Genomic DNA, 25,431 nt, shown 5'->3' with positions numbered 1-25,431 from the left:
CCCCCCTTGCATAAGGGAAGTGTGATGATCTATGGGTAGGCATGAGCAACATTGCTAAGAACTTTGCACTGGAGTTGGAGGCTCGACTGTTTGGAGAGTTGGAATATTAGCAATAGAAATGTAGTTTTTGAATGTTTTATCTGCAATTTTTTTGTAATAAGCAAACACTCAAAAATCTCCCTGCAATTAGTCATAAAAAAAATAGTAGTCCATCTTCAGACACACTTCCCCTCTGCCCCCCACTCAAGAAAGGTCCAGTCCTCCTAAGTGTTATACACAGAGTATTGTTGTGTGTGCCACTGCATGTATTTCATTACTTTTAGAAAGACTACTGGAATCTTAAAAAAACCCCAACAACCCCAAAACAACAACAAAAACCAACAAACCTTCATTGTGCTGGGTTTGTACTGGAAAGCATAAACTTCAGATATACAGTTAGTTTCTCAGAAGATTTTAGAACTTCACCTTAAATGCATGCTTTCCAGTGCATGTGGTTAAATGAATATTCCCTTTCAAACTCTGTTATTTTTGTTAATATGATCTCCTTGAAAGTGGTGTAAAAGAGAGAAGAAAAAAAACCAACGCCCAAACCACCAAGTTTTTTTTAATCTTGCCAGGGCCATGTGGGACATGTGCCTCTACATGAACTCTTTGCTTTTCAAATACGAGTATATTTAGTGCTATGGTGTTATAAGGCCTCTGAACCAATCTGTAGACAGGAAACAGCAAGAAAGCTATGGAGAGGCCATACTTTGCAGAAGAGGAGAACCTCGGAGTTTGCTGTGGATAATTCACAAACAGAATTGATTGAATCTGCTGGATAAATTGTATTTTGCAAGTTCTCCCACATCTAATTCACTTTCTCTCTCCCACATAACAATTTTCTAAAAGTGACAGAGAGCACCTATTCTGATCCCAGGGGTAATTCCCCCTCCCCCCTCAAATGATTCATCTCACGTAAGCAATCTGCAATTTATAAGCACCTCTGCTATTACCAAGTTTTTCATAATAGTTTTCTCCAGCTTCAGAGCTTTTAACATTTTAGCTTTTTTATCCATTTGGTGTAGGTGACTTCAGCTCCACTCAAGGAAACAGCTCTGTTAGGAAAGCCCATGTAGGAGTTGAGCTACCTCTTGAAGAAAGAGTGATAATTTTTCATTTTCAGGTCATGCCCTAAGACTAATTTTTTGGGTTTTATGAGAACTTTGGAGGATGGGGGTCTGAACAAGTGATTTAGAGGATAAGCAGCAGCAGAGGAGGTACCTATTGTTTTATGGTGTGGGCAGTTGGGTCCAGAAATGAGACATGGAAACACAGTTCTCGCAAGGAGCAACTGCCCTCTCCTTTACATGGGAGAAGGGTGGCAGAAAAGACCTCACTGAAGATTATCCATTTTCAGTGCCACAAAAATAATGCTACAACAATATAACATGTCATTCCCCACACTTTGAAAAGTTGGAGAGGCAAATTGAATCAAAGTAACTTATCTAACAAAGCATTTAAAATTGTATGTCTTCAGGAACAAATTGTATAATTTTGTTACTGTGAACAATTATTATTTAATCCCTTTTATAACTCTTATAATGCAAAATTACAAACACTACTCATATCTAAAATGGTAAACTTTAATTTTGAAACTTTCAGGTCCTAAACTCATCTGAAGGAAAGGAAACTGAAGAAGAAAATCTGACTTGTGGAGCTGTTCAGCACAGAATATTCTTGCAGAGATCAACAAACTGAAGAAATTCAGTGCCTAAGAAACCAAGGGATTGGAACTTTGTTAAAGATCTCAAGAAAAAGATTTGCACATATATTAACAGAATGCAGACATCCTTGTTCTTGGCCTTAAACTTTTAATGGCAATTATCCTTCCATGCATAAGAAAGGTTGGATGACTCCTTCATTTTCAGAGGAAGTAGCAAAATAAGAAATTTTCCAGGTGATTATTTCACTGTACCCTATTCGCAAAATGAATGCAAGATAATTTGTGACGTCTACGACCTTAGATGGTGATCTAAGTTTAGTTCCTGGTATGTTTTGTTCTCAGCACAGATGCTGAAAACTGAACTGATTAAAAAAACCCACAAAAACCAACCACCAAACCCCCAATGCCCCCAATGAATGCTGTAAAACAGATTTATTTACTTTTATCTCCTAGCAGTAAGCCCAATGATCAAGTTTCATTGAAAGGTAGACATACAGTTTTAAAACTACAATATACATGGAAGTACACAGGTAGCAAATAGTAATTAAAACGCCCAACTATTAAAGACCATTAGATGCCCAAAACCAAGAAACTCACAATCACTAACAAGAACATCAGAAAATTCTGCTGTTTGTGGAGACAGTATCATCACCTGTAAGTTTTCCAGCACTTAATGACCATTGGTCTCTTGTTCAATCAGCATTTCTGGACACATCCTTGCATCTATACCTTTCAACTTTTTTTTGATATTCGATATATTTGATACTACATGTGCAATCAGTATGTAGGACTACACTCTAACACAGCTTTTAGTTGCAATAACTAATGGGAACTCTTTTCAACTGCAGCCACAAGTCAGGTAAGTGTCTAACTGCTTGCAAATCTGCTTTGAAGTGACAAGAATAGGTTGACAACTGTCAAAAACCAAGTTCTAGTATAAACCAGAATGTATGATGATTATGGTTTATCTTGTGAAATTGGACCTCTGAGATGCACTTCTGTTCTATTGTTACACAAATAAACTCTGATGGAAAGTACTTCCTCAAGCGTTAGTTTCCACGACAAATAATGTCTGTGTGTGTGTGTTCTTATACATGCTCTTACCTCTGTTAATTAGGCATCTGTTCCTTGTCTGTTGGGTTCCTAGTTGGAGACTAAAAAGAAATAGATGCAATTAATGAAAGTAGTGTATATCAATGATAAATTAGGCCAGTGCAGAATGTCTTTGAAAGTTGAATAATTCACAAAATACACACCTGGGATGAATCACTTTTTATGTGTTTTACTTCAAATGTGATACAACACATGTCCTTGGGAGTAGGGGAGCAAGAGACATCCACAAAAATAGGCACTGCTTGTGTGGGAGAATGCCATGAGGTGGATTTTGTACAGATCTTACTTCTAACAGCATGGCTGGTCTGTGTTGGTAGTAATTAGGAGAGGCTGAGGGGTACATGGATATTCAGCTGCCTTGGTGAACTCCTCAGTCAACAGTTTGACTGTGGCCTTGCCTCATGAAGACCTGATTTGGTGACAAATGGGCAGGAAAACTGATTTTTGTTATTTTCTTCATTTTAAATTTGAGCATCATGTGGAGCTACAAAATACTTAAGAAACTGGAAATAAGCCAGGCTAAAGATGTAGCTTCACAACTTGCGGCAAGGGAGATTTAGGTTAGATATCAGGAAAAATTTCTTTACTGAGAGGGTTGTCAGACATTGGAATAGGCTGCCCAGGGAAGTGGTTGAGTCACCATCCCTGGAGGTATTCAAAAAGCAAGTAGATGGGGTACTCCAGAACATGGTTTAGTGGGCACGGATGATGGTTGGACTCGATGATCTTGAAGGTCTTTTCCAACCTAAATGATTCTATGATTCTATTGTAAACTACCAACAAATAAGTATTTTCAAGACTAGAGGTCCTGATTGAAATGCATACTGTTGAAGTCATGAAGAAAAAAAAAAACTTTTCTATGACTTCCTAACTCTCCACACATACAAAAGCTTGTATGTGCCTCAGGATCCCAAGTTATTTCAACTTTGCTAACTGGGCTGAGTGAAGAAGTTTGAGTTCCCGTGGATCCAAATGTCAAAATTAGGGTCTGTCTTAGGTCAATAGGAAGATGAACAGAGACAATGGAAATTGGTTAATGTGCTCAAAATTAAGTGCTGTTTTTTTAGTTTTCAGGGAACTCTACTTAGACACTACCTGCAAGCTGGAGTGGCATCAACTGATGAATAAGCAATCTGTTAGCAACTTGGACTAAAAACAAGGGACTGATGGGGGTTGAGGAATGAAGCCAGACATTTAGGGTAGCAAACGTAATCAATAACCTGCCAGTCTGTGAAAGGTGCATAGTGCTGAGGAAGAGATTTGGTCTTTGGCAGCTGGTTGAGCAAACTTAATTAAACTAGACCTGCTTTACTGTCATAGGCATCTACAAATCTGTAAATCAAAATCTGGCACAAGAAATTCTGTGGAGGATGCCTTTACTGCAGTGGATGACCTGACTGTTTACAGTGCCTTACAGGACTGAGTCAGTATTAAACAGACTATAGCAACATACAGTGAAGTTGTCCTTCTTGGATATGAAGGCCACTTTCAGTGTACCTACCTACTAATTTTAACAGCTAAGAAATAAATGGTTTTCCACATTTCCCTGTGGAAAAAGCTTTTGACCTTTCCACAGCAGGCCACCTACCTTGCCAGTCTTACCAAGGATCCCAAGACTGGAACAGATGCAAAGAGTGAATTGCTCATTTGCCCCACAGGTATATTTGTCACTGGAGGACTACTAAGCATCTGACATATTTCTCAAGACCTACCTTCATTTAAAACTATGATGTAAGTTGCTGGCATTGAAATAATAATAGTCAAACTTAACATTTGCTTAATGCAGTATTGGTCTTCTAAAGTCCATCTGAGTTACAGTTTTCTTCTATGGCCTCTGTCTTGCTCATTACCTAGCAATGAACCAATACTTGGTTCTTGCTGCTACGCCCAGAGTGGAGAACAGAGTACCAGTCATTCCTGGTTTTGATGAGGAATCTTATGCTATACTAGCTGTATCCCTAAAGACCAAGTTCAAGGTTCTACAGACATTAGCTATGAGGCGATAACTAACTACAAGCAATTCAAACCATCTTATGTAGTTTCTGCAATCTTGCACTTATTTTTAGATGCTGGATGACTAAATCTGTGGGATGTGGCACATAAGGTGCCATCATGTAACTGCCATAGAAGGCAGATTTTGAAATCTCATTTTCAGAAACAGCTAAATGAGATGCACATAGGTAATTCAAATGTCCAAAGATGTAGTTAAGCATCATAGAGGTTTTTTAAAAATTCCTATGTGCTAGAAAGTATGGACATGGAATGTATGTGAAAGCTGCATTATCTTTTAAGACTTTAAAGGAAACTGGTCTAGTCATCCTTACATAAATGTTGTTTAAGCTGCTGCCATTCATTGTGTTAGTGGACACGCGCAAACCCAAGACGCTCAAGCCTTATCTTATGCTTAAGGGTATAGGGAAGGAATTGGTTACTGCAGAGCAAGCTGAGGTCTAACCATATTTGTATGCTCATGCCTTGCAGAACCCCACAGCAGCAGCACACAGCCACCTTGGTGTGAGAGCACAGTATCTTACTGTGAGAGCAGCATGCATCTACCTTGCTGTGGGCACATCCTGGCTGTCCTGATTTGGTAATATGTCCCAGAGGAGACCTATGGCTGAGGGCTTCAAATGCCAAGACATACCTCATCAGTTCAACTGTTTCAATTCTGTTGTTCTCTCCATTCTTCCTTGTCTCCTACGCTGTAGTATTTCATGACTGGCAAGGCAGCTTTCCAAATAGTGTATGAGTCTCGCTTATAGATAAAGTTTCCCATAGGCAATAGACTCTTGCTAGTTCAGTACTTTGGTGGTGTCAGAAAAGATGCCAAGGAAAACCTTAAATACCTTAAAAAAATCTGGGCCAGTCAGATTTCAAAAGGAAGCTTTTGTCCCCAGATCATTTATGTATTTCCATGAAATTTTATTAAAGGTATTTTTTGTTTTTGTTCTGTTGGCTAACATCTTACTTCCCTTCTTGGAAAAAAGATATTACCCATGTCTATGGGCAAGACCATATGTATATTATATAGTAATCAGATAAATCCGCGTCTGTGCCTGTACTTTCTGCAAATGAACATTCTACATGCTTAGTCTTTACTTAGTTGTTCTTAAAATTGGTTTTTGTGGATATTTCACTCCAAGAGTGAAAGAACTTTTTGCTTTGCAGTTGATTTTTTTGGGGGGTGTTATTCAGTCCTATATTAAATGGTTGCAAAAGGAGACATAAACTTTGAGATAGTCTTCCATTATAACATTTGATGCTGAACTGAGTGCCACTCTTATTAATAACTTTCATTACAGTGGAAGCAAGATCAAACTTATCAAGAAACTAAAAATGATGTTCCATACTAATTTATAGGAGATATTTTCTTTTCTCATTAAAATAAAATCAAATTCCTTTTCTAGCAGGCTTCTGATGTGATCTCTTTAAATCTTCAATCAAGTCTTCAAAACCTGTCTATGCAAAAGACTATCCAAATCCTGATTTCAAACATGGAATCTGGAGAGGGAGGCCGATGTTTTTAGAGGTACAGATGGAGAGTCTGTATACAGATGTAAAAACTAGAATTCATTAAACAAATCTGGGAACTGCTGACATTCATACATACCGCTTTATTAAATGGCATGTGGAACACAAAGTCTCTGAAATGAATGGTCTCTGGTCCACTTTCCTTAGGAACTACAAAAGAGAAAAGAACATGATTGTAATTTTTGTTTCAGGCAATTTATTTATGTCTGGACTTAGGTATTGGTCTTCTGAGATCCTTCTTTACTCTTGCCATCAATATGCCTCCAGCTGGAGAGGGAGTTCCCTCTTTCAGAAGTTATTTTCAAGAATTTAGATCTTTGATAATAAAGTGCACTGCTAGACAAGACAGGGGCTTCCATAATGACTCTTCCCGTTGTATTTCTACAGTGCAAAGCTGCTGATTTATATGCATCACAGAGGGCAAAGAGGTTAGGATCAGAAGGGAACATAGTGATCATTATCTGACTTACTGGATAATTTCACAAAATTTACAATGCTGGTGTTGTTACTACATTTCTGCTGGTGTGATTCAATAACTGAACTCTGGAGAGAAAGGACAGCTACAGAGGCAGGACTGATGTGGTCTTAAAAGAAAACCCTACAGACAAATACTTTGCAAATATCACCCTCATGTCATCATGAGCTTTGTCTTGCCTATAGACAACAGATTGCAGGAACAAATCCAGTGATCCCAGGCCCTCAGGTTCCCAGCGCCTTTTGAAGGCTTATGGACTGAGCCTGTTCATGTGGTCAGGATGCTGCACCCCTACCAATCACAGAAGATAGTAAAGCTGAAATATAGTCTGGACTGCAACTCTGCCACTGGGCCAGCAACCATTTCTCTTAATTACAGTATCCCACAAGTCCACATAAATACAACACCATCTAACAGAATAATGAAAGCAGTACTGTGGATTATTCTTCTCTTGTGCAGTAAGGAAATAACACATGTAGGTGATAATTTTAAATAGGGATACACAAATGGTACTAAGTCCAATGTGAAAAAGAAATACTAAAGTTCTCTGCCAAGAACATGTATGTACTGAAGTTTACAGAAACCCTAGGCCTAAAGTCAATACTGTCTAATACAATCTTTTCATGACAACAAGAGAAAATCATTTGCAGCAAATGCAAGTGATTTATACTGCTGCAGATGACATTCAATCACAAAGGGAAAAAAAGCATCTTAAATGGCCAATGGTACAGCTTTTATTAATGACTCACAATACTAAACTGCTGTAGCAATGGAAAGTTCATCAAGAATTTGCAAGTGCAAATTGATAGCTAATTTACAAATAAAATATTGAAGTCATCAAGTAAATTGTTCTAAAGAAATCAGCTACCCTAATTGTGATGAAGCAGTAGTAAATGGGCTACAAAAAAGCTGAGCCACAAAGACTTGATAAATTTTCTGCCCCATTAACTCTCAGTGAGCTCATCTTTGAGATGAAATCTGACCCTGCTGAAGGCCTGATGACACTAAAATAAGTTAAATGTGGTCAGATACAGAAAATACTCATTACAAATTCAATGTCCTATCCAAAAGTCTGCTTATGTTTTGGATCGGACCTTTGCAGTATACTTACAGTTCAAGGCTTCAGTGTTCTGAAAGGCAGAGAAAGTACAGCTTACCACTCAGATTTCCATTTTCTAGTCTGTTTCCAATAGTGGTGTCTCTAAGGTGGTGCACTTTTTCCTTTAAGTAAAAAACAAGCATAAAACCAGCAGCAGAAATCAGTAACAGAAGTTTACTGTAGAAATAATGAATAACTATAAAAAGCTGGATTCTTTAACATTCTGAACACCAAGCTTCTCTCTCCAGAAAAATAATTTTAAAAGACTGACAAATGTCTATGATGCACTATAAGTAGATGCTAATTTTAACATTTATACCTAGGAGTCTTGTGGAGTTTTTCCTATCAGTAAATTATATTGATTCTGGCATTAGATTACAGAGGCTTGGGAGTTTAGTTTTTCCTTGGGACAAGCAAATTTTCCTCAAAAATCCCACTGAAGACCAGACAGCTGCAGTGATACCATGAAGTAAATGCATCATGTTCATGTTGGGGTAACAGTGAAAGACTTTTCTGTAGTACAAAACCACAGAAGAGTCACACATGCAATGCAGGGTATAAACCACCACTAGAAAGTAGCTTTTTCCCTGAAGCAGTGAAAACAGGCCAGGTAAATCCTGCTTGAAATACAGGCTTATGACTTAGTGCTGCTATCTTTGCACAGATTAGATCATCTTCCTCCACAAGTAATTCCCCTGACTGATAAAGCAATACCAACAATTCCCACCTGCATGCTTGGCCGCAGACAGATTGGGAAGGGGGCATCCACCGCACTCTTGCAGTGCTGCCGAGCAGCTAGTGCTGTGCTGCTGGCGCCCAGCCTGGGAACTGGGCTCCTAAACCCTTCTGAGCCCTTGCACTTTTGCTATTAAGTGTTCCACTGTGATGAGAAAGCTCATACTATTTCTTCAGTAAATGCAAACACAAAGAGTATTTAATCTCTTCTTGAGCATCTGATAGCTCTCCCACTCTGTAGAGTAGCAGACTAGCTTTGGTCTTCCTCTTTCTACTAAATGCACTTAAAGGGCAACATGAAAATATTTTTGTTAATGCATGACCTCGTATAAAATGAGGGCATAACCTCTTCCTCCAGCTGTCTTGTTAGAAGTAATTAACAAACCTCCTCACCATGCCTTTCTCCTTAGCTTCTAGCTTTGATGCTGTTCTTTCAGTGACTCAGTGTGTGGGCTTCTGTAAATCCTGCTTTTGTGCACCTCAATTTACTCCATACATTGAATATAAAGGAGCTGAAGAGCACTGCTAACAATTGTGAATTTCACTAAGTAGATTCAGCACTTTCTGATAGGTGTAAAGCCCGATGTAAGTCAATATATATTAACAACGTATGCTTGATATAGTTATGTTCCTGTTAGCTGACACTGTTCAATAGCACATTTGGTTTATTCAGCTGTAGAAGGTTTGTGTTTGTGGTTTCACAAAAGATGCATAGACCTAAGCATCACTGTAGCGTTCGCCGCATATCAAGGTGCCACGATTAGATCACTGATCAACCCCAGACCAGGGAAAGAGACAGATAACACACACAGTGTGAGCGCCAACTTCCCCCTTTTATTGCGCAGTCAATTCCTTTTATAGTAACAAGGGTAGGCGGGATTACAGATACATCATAAGGCTGCGACTAACCCTCTAAATTTCCGTGACATCGCGAGATCTTCCGAACACCGAACCCTACACATCACCTAGCATTCAGGACAAAAGGCTTAAAAGATGAACATAGTTAACTCAGGATTTTAACCAAATGCAACAGCACCTGAAGTTAGGCAAAATAAATTCAAGAAGCCTCTCAAGTAATCAAACAGTGGAAACAGGTATCTAGAAGATTCACAGCCATAAGCAGCAAGTTCCTTGGTAGCTGATGGGCATATAAATCCTGACTCTTATTTTTGACCTCATGTGTAGGAGCCAAAATACAAGAGTTTGTTTTTGGAACTTCTGATCAAGGTTCCCGTCAAGAAACATACATTTCAGACTCATACCTGTTGAGTGGACTGTAGTCTCTGTTTTTCATTCTGCCACTGTTTAAATCTCTCAAGGGCTTCATCCACAGAAATTGCCCCCTTTTTCACCTGTTCCTGCAAGTGGATGAGTTCTTCCTGTTCAGCAGGGATGTTGTGTTTCACAGTGCTATCGGTAACAGTGTCAGTGTGGCCTCTGCGTGCTGCTACAAAATGTAGAAAGATAAAGGTAGAAAATATTATTAACCCATTTCATTCCTTTCCCTTTATGATGCAAACGCTTTTTTCAACAAAGGCAGGTAAGCAGTGATCTTTATAATCTGACATCAATAAAAACATGCCAACTTTAGGATGGCTCCCCCTCCCTTTTCTTTTTTCTGTTTGTTGTTTTTCTTTCAGTGAGAGAAATGCAACAAATCAATGAAGATTCTACCATTATTCTTTGGCAGCAGAGCAGCATCCTAAGCATTTCATTCATTACTATTGCCCTGATCCATGGATTCTCCATTAGTGTCGGTTCATACAAGAATTTCCTTCTAGCGCTAAAGCTATAGTACTGACATTTTAAAGGAAATTGTTGCTATGTTAAGACAAAAAATATCCACAGTGCCTTTTTGCCCCCCTTTCCTTCTGTAACTTCACACATTACATTTCTCAAAAGCTGGGGCTGAAATCTGGTCAGAAAACATTTTTAAATCTCCCATGATTTCCTCCCCCCAAATTATTAAATACATTGCAGTGACAAGAAAACATTACAACCTAGTCGTCCTAAAGATTATGATACAGGTGCACAACTGAAGGGAAACGACACGGAGACATGTGTTACCAGATTGGCAGCTTGGTCCAGGGAGGTGTAGCACCACAGCATATTGCCAGGATACTGATACTGAAATGGCCGATCCAGAACACATGAGCAGCCATGAAACAGGGCTTTCCTAGCCCTGTATGAGGCTGTTGCGAAAGTGCCAAAAACCACCTGTTTCACTGCATGGAGAATGCAGCCAGGATAAAAGTTTACAACACAAGTATGATTTGGGTCAGGTTTTTTCTGCTGTGTTATGCACCAATCTTTATTTTAAGTGAGGAAGGACTGTGCAAAGGAAAATATACTAAGGAAGTGAAAAAACCAGCTACTGTGGCTTCTCCCACTCCCTCCTTTTGATCATGCTAGCACATATTAGGCATGAAACTCTACTCTTTTGCATCTCAGCTAATTGTTTCTATTTTGACAGAGTAATGACCCTAATACCTTGCATCTGATAAGATTATTTGGAGATCAGACCTGTTTAGGTAAAACTGCATTCTTCATATCAGCAAAAGGGATGGGTGTGTGGGTGTGTGTATTTCCTCAGACCCACAAAAACTACTCTGTTTTTATCACAGAATGGTTTGGGTTGGAAGGGATCTAGCCCACCCCCCCAGCTCTGCAATGAGCAGGAACATCTTCAACTAGATCAGGTTGCTCAAAGCCCCGTCTTAGCTGACCTTGAATGTTTCCAGGGACAGGGCACCTACCACTTCTCTGGGCAACCTGTTCTAGTGTTTCACCATCCTCATTGTAAAAAATTTCTTCCTATATCTAACCTAAATCTACCCTCTTTTAGTTTAAAACCATTACCCCTTGTCCTATTGCAACAGGCCCTATTATAAAGTTTGTCCCCATCTTTCCTATAGGCCCCCTGTAAGTACTGAAAGGCTGCTATAAGGTCTCCCCAGAGCCTTCTCTTCTCCAGGCTGAAGAATCCCAACTCTCTCAGCCTTTCCTTATAGAAGAGGTGTTCCAGCCCTCTGATCATTTTTGTGGCCCTCCTCTGGACCTGCTCCAACAAGTCCATGTCCTTCCTGTGCTGAGGACCCCAGAGCTGAACGCAGCACTCCAGGTGGGGTCTCACCAGAGCAGAACAGAGGGGCAGAATCGCCTCCTCTGACCTGCTGGCCACACTTCTTTTGATGCAGCCCAGGATGTGGTTGGCTTTCTGGGCTGTGAGTGCACAATGCTGGCTCATGTCCAGCTTCTTCATCCACCAGCACCCCCAAGTCCTTCTCCTCAGGGCTGCTCTCAATCCCTTCATCCCCCCGTCTGTATTGATACCGGAGGTTGCCCTGACCCTGGTGCAAGACCTGGTGTGGACCCCCTGAGGGACACCACTTGTCACCAACCTCCATGTGGACATTGAGCTGTTGACCACGTGACCATCCAACCGATTCCTCATCCACCAAACAGTCCACCCATCAAATCCATATCTCTCCAATGTAGAGAGAAGGATGTTGTGGGGGACTATGTCAAAGGTCTTACAGAAGTCCAGATACATGACATCCATAGCTCTTCCCTTGTCCCTTGATGTAGTCACTCCATCACTGAAGGCCACTAGGTTGGTTTGCAGAGGTATGCTACCAATATCCCAACATAGTAAGATCTAGAATGTCCTGTATTCTTTTCCTAAGTGGCTTAGCATTCATGAAAAGTAATGTCAGTAGCACTGGAGACTGCAGTTCCCCACTACAAAAATAAATAGGTGATTATGTACTGCTCTATGTGCTTTAATCCCATCCTGCTACTTGTTAACAGAAGAGGGAAGAAAAATCTTCGCTCAGTGTTCATTCATTTTGTACACAATATTGTTCATTATTTCAGGGTACCATTAATGGAGTTTATGGTAGCAACATTTTGATGTGCTACAAGTCAAGTAACAACTGGACTGCCACAAGTAATTAATTTTACAAGGATCTTGGGGTACCCAGGAAAGAACTGTTGCTCCCCACACTGCTGTCTTTCCATGGCTGGAATTAGTGCACGGCTGAGCCCTCCTGTCCTTCCTTTTCTTGGTTTTAATCACAATGGAGAAAGGAAACAGAAAAGTGTAAAGTAACTCTGACTCTACAAATCTTTCCCACAGGACTGTAACTTTTATTTTTCTTTCTTTAATCTGTTCTCTTAATGCTGCAATACCATTAAGGATATAAATCACATATGGGAAAATAGATGCTAAATCAGTCAAAATCAAGTCACAGCAAATCTCTACTAGTTCCACTGAAAAGCATCAAGGCAGTTAAAGAGCTAAATTAAATTCTGTACCGGGCTTCCTGGCATTGCAGTACATCCTGTTGTTGTCACTGGGCACTCGAGTGGTCTTTTGCTGAAACACTACAACAAAATCAAGAATATAAGGAAGTTGGTGAAAAATGGCAATAAAAAACCATCACACATTCTGAATGAAGGAAGAAGCTCATGGAAGCAGGCTGGAATAATTTTCTGGTTCTAGCCTAGGAGTACTTTTCAACCCACTTGTCAGTCTAACGTTAATTACTTGAAAAATTGTTCTGTTGCACAGAATGACAGGATTACTGAAATTACAGATATCACGACAAGAAGCTTTGAAGAAAATAAAATAGACTTATCACACTAACATATTACTTGTTTAGAAGGAACAGCTAGATCTCTGACTTCTTCACATGGTACAGACACTTACTGTAGCCTGTTTCTTATTTTATGGGGAAAGCTAAGGCAGAAAAACACAATAGTACTAGGTGAGAATAATGACACTGCTTAAGAGAGAGTATGTGTATATTTTTGTCTACTTTATTCAAGCACTAAAAATGGCAAAGCACGATCAGTTATTCCATTAGCGTAGCCCATCATCCCTATTCCTGTGAGGTGCTGAGAATACAGCCAGTCTGGATACGCCCTGAAACTCTGCAGTCAAATTTTTGCTGGCAGCATACGTAAAACCCAGAAGGCAGGAACTGCTTGGTTTCTGTCTTAGCTAATGCCATACAGGCTTTCCCTCTTAAGTCTCAGTTCTGATTTTAGCTAAACAAACTGATAATCTAGAATAATTCCTTCCCATGAAGTAATGCAGCAAATGTGCCAGTTCAATGGAGCAAATGTGCCAGTTCAATGGAGCAAATATTTGCTTGGGGACCAAGGCCCAGTACAAGGGAGCTCTGCTCAAGCGGCAGAGCCGGCATGCTCTCCATGGTACTCTGGAGTCCTGGCTTCTTGCTCCTGCTGACCAGGGAAACCCAGTGGACCTTGGTTTGCTCTTTGTCTGCCTGCTCAGGCTGCCTTGTACGATGCATCCACTTCTCTCAGGAAAACTTGTAAAACGGATGATCAAGACCACTGTGACATCTAAACTCTGCGCATGCTACATGCAGAGGTGAGGAAGGAGCAATTCCTAAGGGTATATTTTCTACACTGCAGAATAAAATCTTTACGCTAACTCCTGAGTAGGCTTGTATGGAAGTGATGATGAATGAAAACAGCTGAGGACTTGATGTTCCTTAAAATGTTCTCAGGCTAAATGGAGAGTAAAAGAACTATACAGGCAGCACAATCTGCTGATGTTATGTCCCTAGCTTCAGCCTAACACTGGTAGATTTTAACTTTTGTAATACTATCCTCTGTAATTCTCAAAGAATCCTGCTAAATATGGTTGCAGAGTTTTCTGCTATACTTGAAATAGTATTCTCTTTTTAAAGAAGAAATTAAAGTAACCAGAACACAGAGGTAATGCAGGCAGGCTGAATTTTACTGCATAAGGAGGAGAAGGGATATACTCAACAATGTCCCTGATTGGAAAGCACTTTAATTGATAGGCTTTGAAATTTCTGCTGAGTTTTGCAGTGTTGGAGTAATCAGAAATGGAATTACTATTCCAGTTCAAAGTAAAATTGTTAAAACCACTTTACATGCCGCATCTTGCTGAAATGATTTTAGTTGGCAGCAAGTATTCAGTGTGGGTGAGGTCAATGAAAACAAATTCCTGTTTCTGGAATGCCTGGAAAGATGTATGCACACACCACTGTACAACTGCCACAGATTTAGGGAAGACTCCAGCAATTTACTCTTTCATTCCCACATTCTAATTACTTATGAACTGCTCGAATACATTAGTGGAATGAAAGAAACAGGTAATCTTGCACAGGGATGCATTCCATTATTTCTTATGGAAGATAAAGTGAATATTCCTTCAGTAAAGCAACATTAATATAGCAATTTTTTGAAGTGTCAGAATGCCTCAGTCCTTCAACTGAGGAAGGATATGTATTTGTATATGTTCAGAGCCTCTCTGCCATAGATCATCTGATTAAAAAGTTGCAGTACTTCTATTATGCTTTTTTTACTTAATGTGCACCCTTCAGTAATATCTGTATGATCAGAAATAGAGTCCTTTTGAATTTTTAATCACATTCTGACTGGCTAAAGTACCCATAGATGCTTGTAGGTCAAAAATCTATGAATTAAATGTCCCAACCTGATATATGCTATATAATTTTTGTCTGCCATGTATCTCTTCTTCTCGCTCAGTTTCTCAGAATTAAAGGAGGCTGAGGGAACTAATAATTCCACTTTATTCCCTCTCCTCTCTTCAGTTGCTACAGGACACAGATGAAGTTCCTTGCATGCCCTAAACAACATTTTTATGTCCTAAGTAGTAAGATTGCTTTTTCAGAATGTAATGTAACCTCAATATTTCTCCAGGAAAGCAAACTCAGAGAGTAAGAGACTACTGCAGTATTTTCTAGTAGGACGTGAAACCAGGAAACAACATTTAGAAAGTGTGACAAAACACATATTTTGTGGCAAATATGCAGAACTCTGGGAAAATCCCTAACAGAAGGCTTGGAAAGTGAGTGGGATCCAAGGAACTCTGAATTGCCTTTTTTATCTCAATCAGACTAGCTACAGATGTTGTTTCAGGCTGTCTGCACATGCAGGTAAACAATTTTATGAGGCTTGAAATGTTGTTAATATTTTCATGGTTATCACCACAAATAGAAGGGCTAAGAGTATTTTATAGTCACACACTGTGCAAGAAACTGTGATGAGTATAAAGGGTCTAGAAAGAGAGAATGAAATTTTTTACAATAGCTACAGGTTGACAAAAAGAACAGGAATTTGATTTTCAGAATTAATTGAGGTTCTAGCACAAAGCCATAATGGTCAGGAATTGTAGATGCACTATGACATTTCAAAAATTGCTTAGTGATAGGCCAGTAAGAAGTGATATAATTAGAAACACAGGGAGTCAAAACATGGAAAGAGTTACATTATGAGAGAGGACAACTCATATCAGTTAAGAGGCAATGATCAATTACATTTTGCTTTACCCATCTAAACTATGAGGGTTGTTGACTAATTTGCTGTATTAGCAACATTACCCCTAAAAATCAAACAATGGTTTGCCACTATACACTAGCGATTCAAATAAAGCTAAATCAATGAACCTACCCTCTGGAAGGATATGTGAGCTAATCATACCTAATACTTATCTACTTACTCAACGCTTTCAGCAGAACAAACACACAGGAGAAAAGACACAGTGAAAAAAAAAAAACCAACCAGTAAATATTCCTAATTTGAATTCAGTTTGCTTAGGGAAATTCAAGATGCATTTATTCATCAGCTTCATTGAGCTGATGTTCCAAACAAAATTATCTATCGCCATAAATGTTTTATTTAGGAAACATTCAAAATTAAAATCCAGGGGAACAAAGTCTTAACAGAAACACAAGGCTAAGTGATAATGCAAATTAATTAATAAACTGGGGTCGCACTTATTAACACATCTCAACTCAGTTGCAAATTACAGTGAGTTTATAAGCTTCCTTCTTGTTCTTAGGTTTTTTGCTTCATTCATTTTAGAATTGTCACGCAATTAACTCATGATTAACGAAAGAATGGAGAAGGAGGGGTGAATTGCTAGTTGGGATATGTAGCAGGGAGAGACTCCTATCTTTGCCCACTCCATTTTTTTCCCATTATTTAAACATTTCAACATTTAAACTGTGTGTGTGTAGTACCTAGGCAAATAAAAATTGTAAGTTCTTTTTCTGGTAGGGATTAGGTTGTAAATTAGATGTAGCACAGCAAGGGATGACAAATACACAAAGAATACTAAGGAAGGAATATAGTAGAATCATGCTTATTATTCAGGAGATGAGAACTCTGCAGATGTTTGTTCACATCTTTTTAGATCTCATTTTCCTTTTGTCTGTTTTGTTTGCTAACACATTGAGCATCACTCAGCATGAGGACTAGACAGAGGTCATCAATGCAATGCTAACCAGTAAGTTTTGTGAGAAATGATTAAGGACCACTCCTAAAATTTATACAAAATATTTCACATATTTAAGATGAAACAAAATATTCTAGTGATTCATAACATGATATCAACTAAGGAAATGGGACACTGTAAACAGTATGGCATTTTTTATTTTTCCGAGACAACACAGCTGGGCACAGAACAAAAGCATATCAGCATGCCTCATGACTCTGGTCTAGCTAGGCCCAAGCACTGCGGAGAAGGGATGGCTGTGCTGTGCTGTGCCAGGTAACAAAGGCTCAAGTCCCAGAAGCTGTCCTGTCATGGCAGCACAGGTGTCTGCATGCACTTACGCTGTCAGAAAGCAAGGGGGAAAAGACTGGCCAGTTTTAACTGCGCTGGTGTGAGAAAACCAGTGACCACATCTAAACTGGTACAGAAGTTCTGATCTGTTCTAAATGTGCTGCCTGACACTCAAGACATTTATGAGAACACACAACAGTCATTTCATCAGAATAAAGACTAGGTGATGTCAAATGCACTTGCGGAAATATCAAACTACCGTGCCGCTCTGTTACTTGCAGTGACGTAATGCATGCTGCCTGGTTTTTTCAGCTACAACATCACATCCACTCATCACAACTTATACAGGCTGTTGTCAGCCTCTACCTTCCACAGCCACATAATTAGTCAGTTTTCTTAGATCAAAAGTAAAATGACTTTAAAAAGAATCACAGTGTAATGACAATGTGAAAACATTAATCCAAAAATAAACATGCTCACCAGCAATTCTCTTCCCAATTTGCAGTGAGATTCTGAGTGTGTCAAATATGAGCTCAAATCTGTTAGAATCCCAGCAACATTGGCCAGGGAGGGACCTCAGGAGACTACGCAGAGACGACTCCCCTACACTGAGGCACGACATTAAAGTAATACCAGAACCTCTTCTTACGGAAGGGGTAAAGAGTGAGTGAGAATAGGTACTGGTGCTTAGTTTAAGACGCCATTCAGAAAGCGGTGTCAATGTACTTGCTGTACCATACACAATGAAGAGAACTCTCCCACTGTTGCTCTTGTCAGAAATGTAACTTAGTGGATCACGGAAGTTGGAAGGACTCTGGCGATATACTGAAGAATATTTGCTCCAGCATGTAAAACCTCAATATACTTCTGCAGTCCCATTTTTCTTCAGTAGAGAAAAGCAAAAAGGGGAAGACTCTATATCTGGCTTTACCAGAAATATGCTATTTAGAAGTTTGCTTTTCAACCAGGCAGCATCCTATAAATATTTTCTCTCTGTGCACCTTATTCAGTACATGTTCAATCTACGAAAGCTAAGATAGCAAAAAATCTGACTGAATGAACACAGTGGATGAAGCCAGTATACCACTTCCCACTCAGGTCTGTAAGTGCTCCAAGACAGCTGAACAGTGGTTGCTAGTATTTTATTCATGGAGAAACACCCTTAAGTTGGAGATACATAATGAAATTCATCTGCAGTGCAGTACTTTATACTCACTGTAGGAAAAGTACTAAAAGTACTAAAAAATCCCTCTGTGGACATAAATGTTTTGCAGTTTGTGTGGGCTTCGCAGCTTCACTTTGGGAACCCCTGCTTTAGAGCATTTAAACAATCTGCATAATAAGAATTACTAACTCAGGATGCGATCACTATAGTTCCCAGTAATCAGCCTGATAAGTTTTCAAGACACTAACTGTTCTGGTCTGGATTTTGTTTTTTCATTTCATTTGGGTTGATGTTGTCAATTTTGTACATGAAATGTTCTGCCTCCCTAAAAATATCCACTGGCTGCTACTTTTTCTGCGTATCCTGTGATTTTGATGAGCAATGAGAATGCTGTTCTCTTCTGGATAGTAACTGGGAGACATATTTTTCCACTTTTAACCCTAGTGTGAAGTCCCACAGCCAGCTATCTTTCAATAGTAAAACATTTCCAGTGCACAGAGTGGAAATGCACTCCTTCAGGGATTTGTGAGAGGTCTGCAAAGGAACAAAGGCTACAGCATATGAAGTTTTATTTATACTGTTGTAGGACAGCTGTCCTTGCTGCAGAGAACCCCTCTCATACTGGTGATCTCTGATAAGAGGCAAATGATCAAACCAGGACAGTAATGTAATCCTTAAGCCCTGAGGCAGTCCTGGTAGGTCAGGCTTCAGAAGTGGCAGGGAGGCATTACAGAAACTCAGGCACCTGTCATAAGAATACACTGGGGACTTCGGTTTCCAACTCAAACAAATCAGGTATCAATAGGGAACATTAACATTGCACTGTGAACGGAAAACTCAACACCTTCATACATTTATTTAACAGTTGATTTGGCAGCACACAATTGAAAAAACACCAAAATAACCTACAAAGGAATACTAAGCGCTTGAGCAATGGAAAGGGAGCACACTAAGAGTACACACCATCTGGACAACAAGCTATTTGGCACCAATTTGCAGCTCCATTGGTTGATAAGCCTTTCACACAGAAGGCAGAATTCTTGCAGTGGTCTAAATTAAAGAACAAATGTACTCTCTGTTTGTTAAGATGCAGTACATTTAGCAGTGTTCAATACAGTAGTTTGCATGTTCATTAAAATTTGAAAATAGAATAAATGAAACTGAGTAAAAGCGATTTGAACACTTATGTTTTAAATCTTTCAACTCACTCATTTTTCCCAGAATTTATTTGTCAGCAAATTCAGGTCAGCTGCTCAAACTGTAAATTGCGGTAGTTCAGTTATGACAACTTGCATCACTGTCTACTGCCTAGGTTTTGAAGTGTAGATCCTGCTGTGAAAGAGACTCTAAAAATGGGCTTGTGAAGTTCCATGTTTGTCTTCTATCGATCAACAGTTCCACTACCCTATTCGGCAGAGCACCAAGTGGTAATCTGCAAGGAGCAGGCTTTCTGCCTTGTGTAAACTTCAGCTTCCATGTATTTGAAAGCTACTTATTACAAAGAGGGCTATTTGCTCGCTTTCTTTGCTGCTATTCTCATGGAAACACCACCACTTTTGCTTAAAGGAGAAGATACTCTTTTGTAACTTCTTGGACTTCAAGGTGTGGTGAAAGCCCTCAGGGGAATTCAGCCACTTGGATTTGTTCTGATGGATACAAAAAATGAATTAAAAAGGAAGCACCAGCACACAATCCAAGATGCAAAAGCCATTTCTGCTATGCAATGCTTACACTTTTTTTTTTTTTGCCAATAAATGAGCTCATAATTTTCCAACACCTCTGTGAGTACATAAAGGGCAAAAAGAAATCCTCCTCTTGCATCTCTGCATGGCACTATCACAACAGCTCCTGCAATCCTCAGGGCATGAAGCTTGTTCTTTCCATGAACTCCCAAAATACATGGGAATCCAGTTGTAGGTGACTGTGTACCCTTAACACAGCCCTCCTCTCTGCATCATACGCCATTCTCTAATCCTCTTTTTCCCATAGGACCTGTGTCTTACTGAACACCAGTAGATCAACACACTGAAGATCAACCAGAACTGTGCAGTGAATACAACCTGTTTCTTACAGGAATATTATTTAATTTGTTTTAGAAGTTAAAAGGTATTTAGTGAATAGAGAGAGAATACAGAGAAGGGAAGGATGCCTCAGTTAAGTAACTAAAAGTTGCTCTGCGAACAGGATTTCTCTCTCTAACAAAGCCCCAGCGTAACCCCAGACAAGTCATTTAAGCCAACAATCAGGCTCGTGAATCCCTGACATTAGGGTGCTGACTAGTCACACTAATGATTTAATTTGAAGTTCTGAGCACTCGTAGTGGCCACCAAAATCAACGGGATCTCTACTTTGAATAAGTGAAGTATTATACAATGCTGTTTATCTCAAGAATAGCATCTCAGTTACTCCATTATTGGGCATCCAAACAGATGCAGATGGGATACAGAACAAATCAAAGGGTTTATTACAGGAGGGTCTGAAACAACACATTAGACCTAGGGCAGGCACAAATTATATTTTAAACCAAAATGGGAATGAAAAACACTTAAGAGTTTTGCATCTTATGCTCACCCACTTTAAACACTAGATGAAACAACATAACTGCGATAAATAGCAGCACATGGCTATATACTTAAGGACTGTATTGTAATGTGTGTGGCAGGGAGGAAGAAGTAAACCAGCAAAACTACCTCAATTCCAACTTTCTGATTATTTGACTTCGCAGCTTCTGCAACACTCCTTTAAAAATAATATATGGAAATAAAACCTGAAACTATCATCAATTTACTTGAGGGATGAAAAATGTGTATATGCAGTAGCCAGAGTAATTTTATTTTACACTGATTAGATTAAATTATAAAGCAATGGCTGCAAACACATGCAGATTTTAATGATGGACTGGAATGAAATTTGCTGGTTCTTACAGCCCAAACAATCTTTTTTTCCAATTATTAGCAGTTTTAATACAATAAACTGGAAACTGGGATATTGTTGGACTAGATGAAGAATTTTTTAACCACTGTGGAGAAGGACAAAAATTGCCAATTCAAGTAGCAAGAAAAATCTCTCCGCTGAAGATACATCACTTCTGTCTAAAATTTCACTATCTATCTTAGGAATCCCTGCAGAAAACAAGAGAGTGAGAAACTCCAGATCTGGAACTAGCAGGACGGCCAGGTGAAACAGAGGCCCGAGTGGTCAACTGAAGCTTTCTTGGAGCACTTCCACTTTTCTCATGTATTGTATAAGTAAATGAACTTGAGCCAGAGGCTAATTTCACAGAACAACAGGAAACTAATTTGTCTACCACTACCTGCTTTTAAAAGCAAAGCTAAAAACCTTGGGGGTGTATGTGTATGTATATATATATATATATATATATATATATATATATGGCGTAAAAGAACTACAGTCCCATCAAAGCAGTTCCTCTGATAGTCTCTTCCTTAGTGAACAGTTAGGGTAGACAAAGCAGGAACACTCTAGTGCAATAAAAGACAGTAAAAGCGATCTCCCAAATAACACGTCTTCACAGTAAGGGTTTTTAAGTCACTGGCCTATCTATGATGATAGAAGACCAAGATTTGAGACATTGCTCTAGCTCTCAGTAAAAGCAGCCATTTCAGGACTTTTGTAGTTGTAACAGGCCCCCTATACACATCCATTCTTGGATTACACCTTAACTACTGTAATGATTCATCCTTATACCTTCTGAACATGCTGAAGAAAGAGCAACTAAACCATGAACGCGTTAGCCCATGCATTCTGGCCCTCACCTGGAGTTACACAGCCTGGAGGAAGAGAGCTAGCTAGGAAGAATAAAATAGATCACTGACTGAAATAGGCATGAAAAAAGAGGTGCTTCTCTGTATTTGGTAGGATGACTTGGGTAGTATTAATCCTGTTTTAGTGCAAAACATGCGCTGGATGGAGTAAGCAATCTACTGGTGTCCTTTCTCAACCTGGTTTTCTACCATTTATTCTTATGCATATTCTTACACATTGGCAGGTTTTGGTAAAGGGGGCTGGAAATGCAGGCAGTATGGATTTTGGGGCTTACAACAGAGATCTCTGCAGTAGGTTCACAGAAATTCCTTTTGTTATTTTGAAATTTGGCTTCAGTCTGAATTGGACTACAAGATACCTGAAATCTCTTCCAGCCTTATGCTTCCATGAATAAGCTCAAAAAGGTGCCCCAGTTTTCACAGAAATGGTAAAAGGACATAATCCTTCCTCAGGTGGCCATTTCTAGCATCTTACATTGCAGAAAGGATATTTGAAAGAGGAGTTCTCACACAGGCATTTCTCCCTACTGTTCTCATCAGAAAAAATAAAATATGGCTAAAATCTCTCTCTTAGAATTATGTAAAAACATTTTGATAAAGAAACTGAAAGGTGATTCAAATAGCACATTCTTTATTGCACCGTTAAAACACACTCACAGCTAGCCCAGTGATTCTTAGTTTTCCATCATATTGTCATAATTTTTGTAAAATTAAACCAAAGAAGTTATGCTATCCGAGATGTAAATTGAAAATTAACATTAGTCAGAGATGTTCTCAGCTCATTTGAGAGGTGAGAATAGGTTGACTGAATCAATCAATTTGTTGGTTTGAAAGTAACTGAACAAGGATCTTAGTCTTTTAAAAAATATTATTCATCAAATAGAAGAGACACATCTATATTCTACTAGCAAATATTTACAAAGCAGCAGCACTAACCTTGTACTATATAGGGAGTGTTCTCCTCTCTGATCGGCGAACACATGGGACGAGGGGCAGGGGCTGGCGGCCTGTTCATGATAAAAGACCTGTGTTCTTGCCTTTTCTCCTCCTCCTCTTCCTCAGCCAGTATGAAATCGTACACAGATTCATCCACATTCATAAAAGTGTATGGGTGTTCCTCCTCGCTGTCTCCCTTGCATATATCTTGCTCTTCTCTGTAGCATGAAGTTATGAGTCCATCACCACGTACCCTTTCACTTCTGTCCTCCACAAAATTCCTCTCTGAAAAAGTGAGGAATTGTGTTCCATATATGGGGTAAGGAAAGGAGATTAGGACTTAACTTAAAGCTTTAGAGTTTCCTAAAATAACTCAGAGACCTAATTTCACTTCTAAACTAAAGCACTCTGATTTTCAGAGGCTTCTGATCATCTAAGTCAGTAGAGAGGATGTCCCAAAGGAATAATTCCAACTTCAGGGCCTCCTCATGATTTCACATCAGATTATCAAAAATAGATGCTTAGCTATTAGCCGCAAAATAGATGGGCTTATTTAAAAGAAATACTGAGTGCCCCAGTTGCTCCCACAAGAGTCACACAAACATGTTCTTTAATGGTGAAGCCAAGTAAGTGGTACCTGTGGCCCTTGGCATTTTGGAAAATCAGGCTATTTGTTAGCTGTTGCAACAACTACTTAAGAATTGAAACTTATTTTAGAAAACATTGGGTTTTGTCTTTCCTACATCTTCAGTGTCCCACTTGGTTATGAGGGCTTTACTAAGATAAACTGTAGGACAAGGTGAAAAAAAATCTAAAAAGCCCCTTACAGCGTAGATGAAAATTATGACCTCTTATAATCTACCCCCCCCCCCCCAATTTCCCTGTCTCTCTGTACTTGCTATATTTCATGTATTTCATAGTACAACTACTCAGAACTTGCTTTCCTTTAGCTTTTACATTTTACAGCATTAAAAGGAATCAATGAGTTTCCTGGTGCCTGGGTTTGTTTTGATTTGTCTTTAAAACTCCCACAAACTGCTAAGAGTTAGAAGCTGTTACTGAGGCTGGTGTTTCCATAAACTTTTATAACTTCCTTGTGCTGATTAGCCATCTTTCCTGCAAAAACAGTAGACCTGCCTGGAATTCTTGTACTGAGTTGTGTTTTACTTGTGTTATAATCTCCTGCCTGTACATGTGTATTTGCTAAAGCAGGCTGTGGTCACTACTGGTGTTTTCAATCCTTTGGCTGCTATTTAAAGAATTGTTTTATCTGTTTATGGGTTCAGAGGAGCTAATCAATCTTTGTAAGTGGGATACATTTATAAATGGGATGTATTATTAATATGTACTATCAACATGTATTCTGGCTAAGATATAAAAACATCTTAAAACAAGAAGTGGGATTAAAACACCTGCCATATTTACTACGAAAAATATGTTGTTTCCGTGTCACTGTAAAAGTTCTGTTTCTTTCTCTGTAGGATATTCTTTCTTTTAACTCCCACAGGGGGCACTCTCATGCCACTGCCAAAACAAAGACTGCAAGAAGAGGGGACTTGCCTTTTAAGTATTCCGCAGCAACACCTAAAGCAAGTGGCTGACTGAAAATAGGTAGCAAGGACTCATTAGAGCTCCTCTTTGAAAGCAAGCATCATCCTCTTTTAGAGGAATTCTGATACCCCCCCACCCCATTCCCCAGTGATGAAACCAAGGCTAACACTTCAGGAAAATTCGCAGCATGTTTTAAAATTAACTATTCACACAGGAGCACTGTTAGACAAACTCTGCCTTATCAGCACAGGACACTACCTAGCTGAGAAACTTGCTCTGCTGGTACCCACATACGGACAACTCCCATTTGGCAGAGAGGGTCACAGAAAGCTATTCCAAGACAGGCATCTATATCAAACCTACACTCAGAAATCCTGTATGCCAAACCTGACCCCTCATTTATGCACACATATAGCTGCAGTTGAGTATTTCATGGGAAGTGAAATGCATCTTTAACATTAATTTTTTTCTGCCCTTCTTTCTCTTAGAAGCCACCTATGACTTCCCGCATATAGCCAGCTTTTTCTTTCACAGCAGAAAACAGGATGAAAACCTATCTATAGCAGGCTATAAGGCTAGAAAACTATTTCTATTTACTTATGTGAACTTCAGAATGCTTGGTGATGGTAATTTAAGACTTTAATAGGTTATGCCACATTTAAAAACAGAGTTAACAGTAACAAGCAGTGGAGAAACTGAGAAGGAATTTCTGTACACTTATTCAGCAGTGTCCATGACAAATA

At 39.2% G+C, this 25,431-nt stretch overlaps 1 protein-coding gene across 1 annotated transcript in view; it reads right to left on the bottom strand.

The window, feature by feature from the left end:
* Window positions 1–2,814: 2,814 nt before the first annotated feature.
* Window positions 2,815–25,431, bottom strand: part of BANK1 (B-cell scaffold protein with ankyrin repeats 1) — a 148,249-nt gene continuing 125,632 nt past the window's right edge. Inside the window, exons 11-14 of the mRNA XM_010561044.1 lie at window positions 23,138–23,422; window positions 12,976–13,044; window positions 9,921–10,102; window positions 2,815–2,859 (exon numbers count right to left, since the gene is read on the bottom strand). Coding sequence (XP_010559346.1) covers window positions 2,815–2,859; window positions 9,921–10,102; window positions 12,976–13,044; window positions 23,138–23,422 — 581 coding nt within the window. The remainder of the gene's footprint in view (window positions 2,860–9,920; window positions 10,103–12,975; window positions 13,045–23,137; window positions 23,423–25,431) is intronic.

The sequence above is a fragment of the Haliaeetus leucocephalus genome, unplaced genomic scaffold (genome assembly GCF_000737465.1).
Source record: "Haliaeetus leucocephalus isolate CR32 unplaced genomic scaffold, Haliaeetus_leucocephalus-4.0 Scaffold140, whole genome shotgun sequence".
NCBI lineage: Eukaryota > Metazoa > Chordata > Aves > Accipitriformes > Accipitridae > Haliaeetus > Haliaeetus leucocephalus.
The sequence above is the reverse complement of the archived record's forward strand: the minus strand, read 5'-3'. Positions and strand labels throughout refer to the sequence as shown.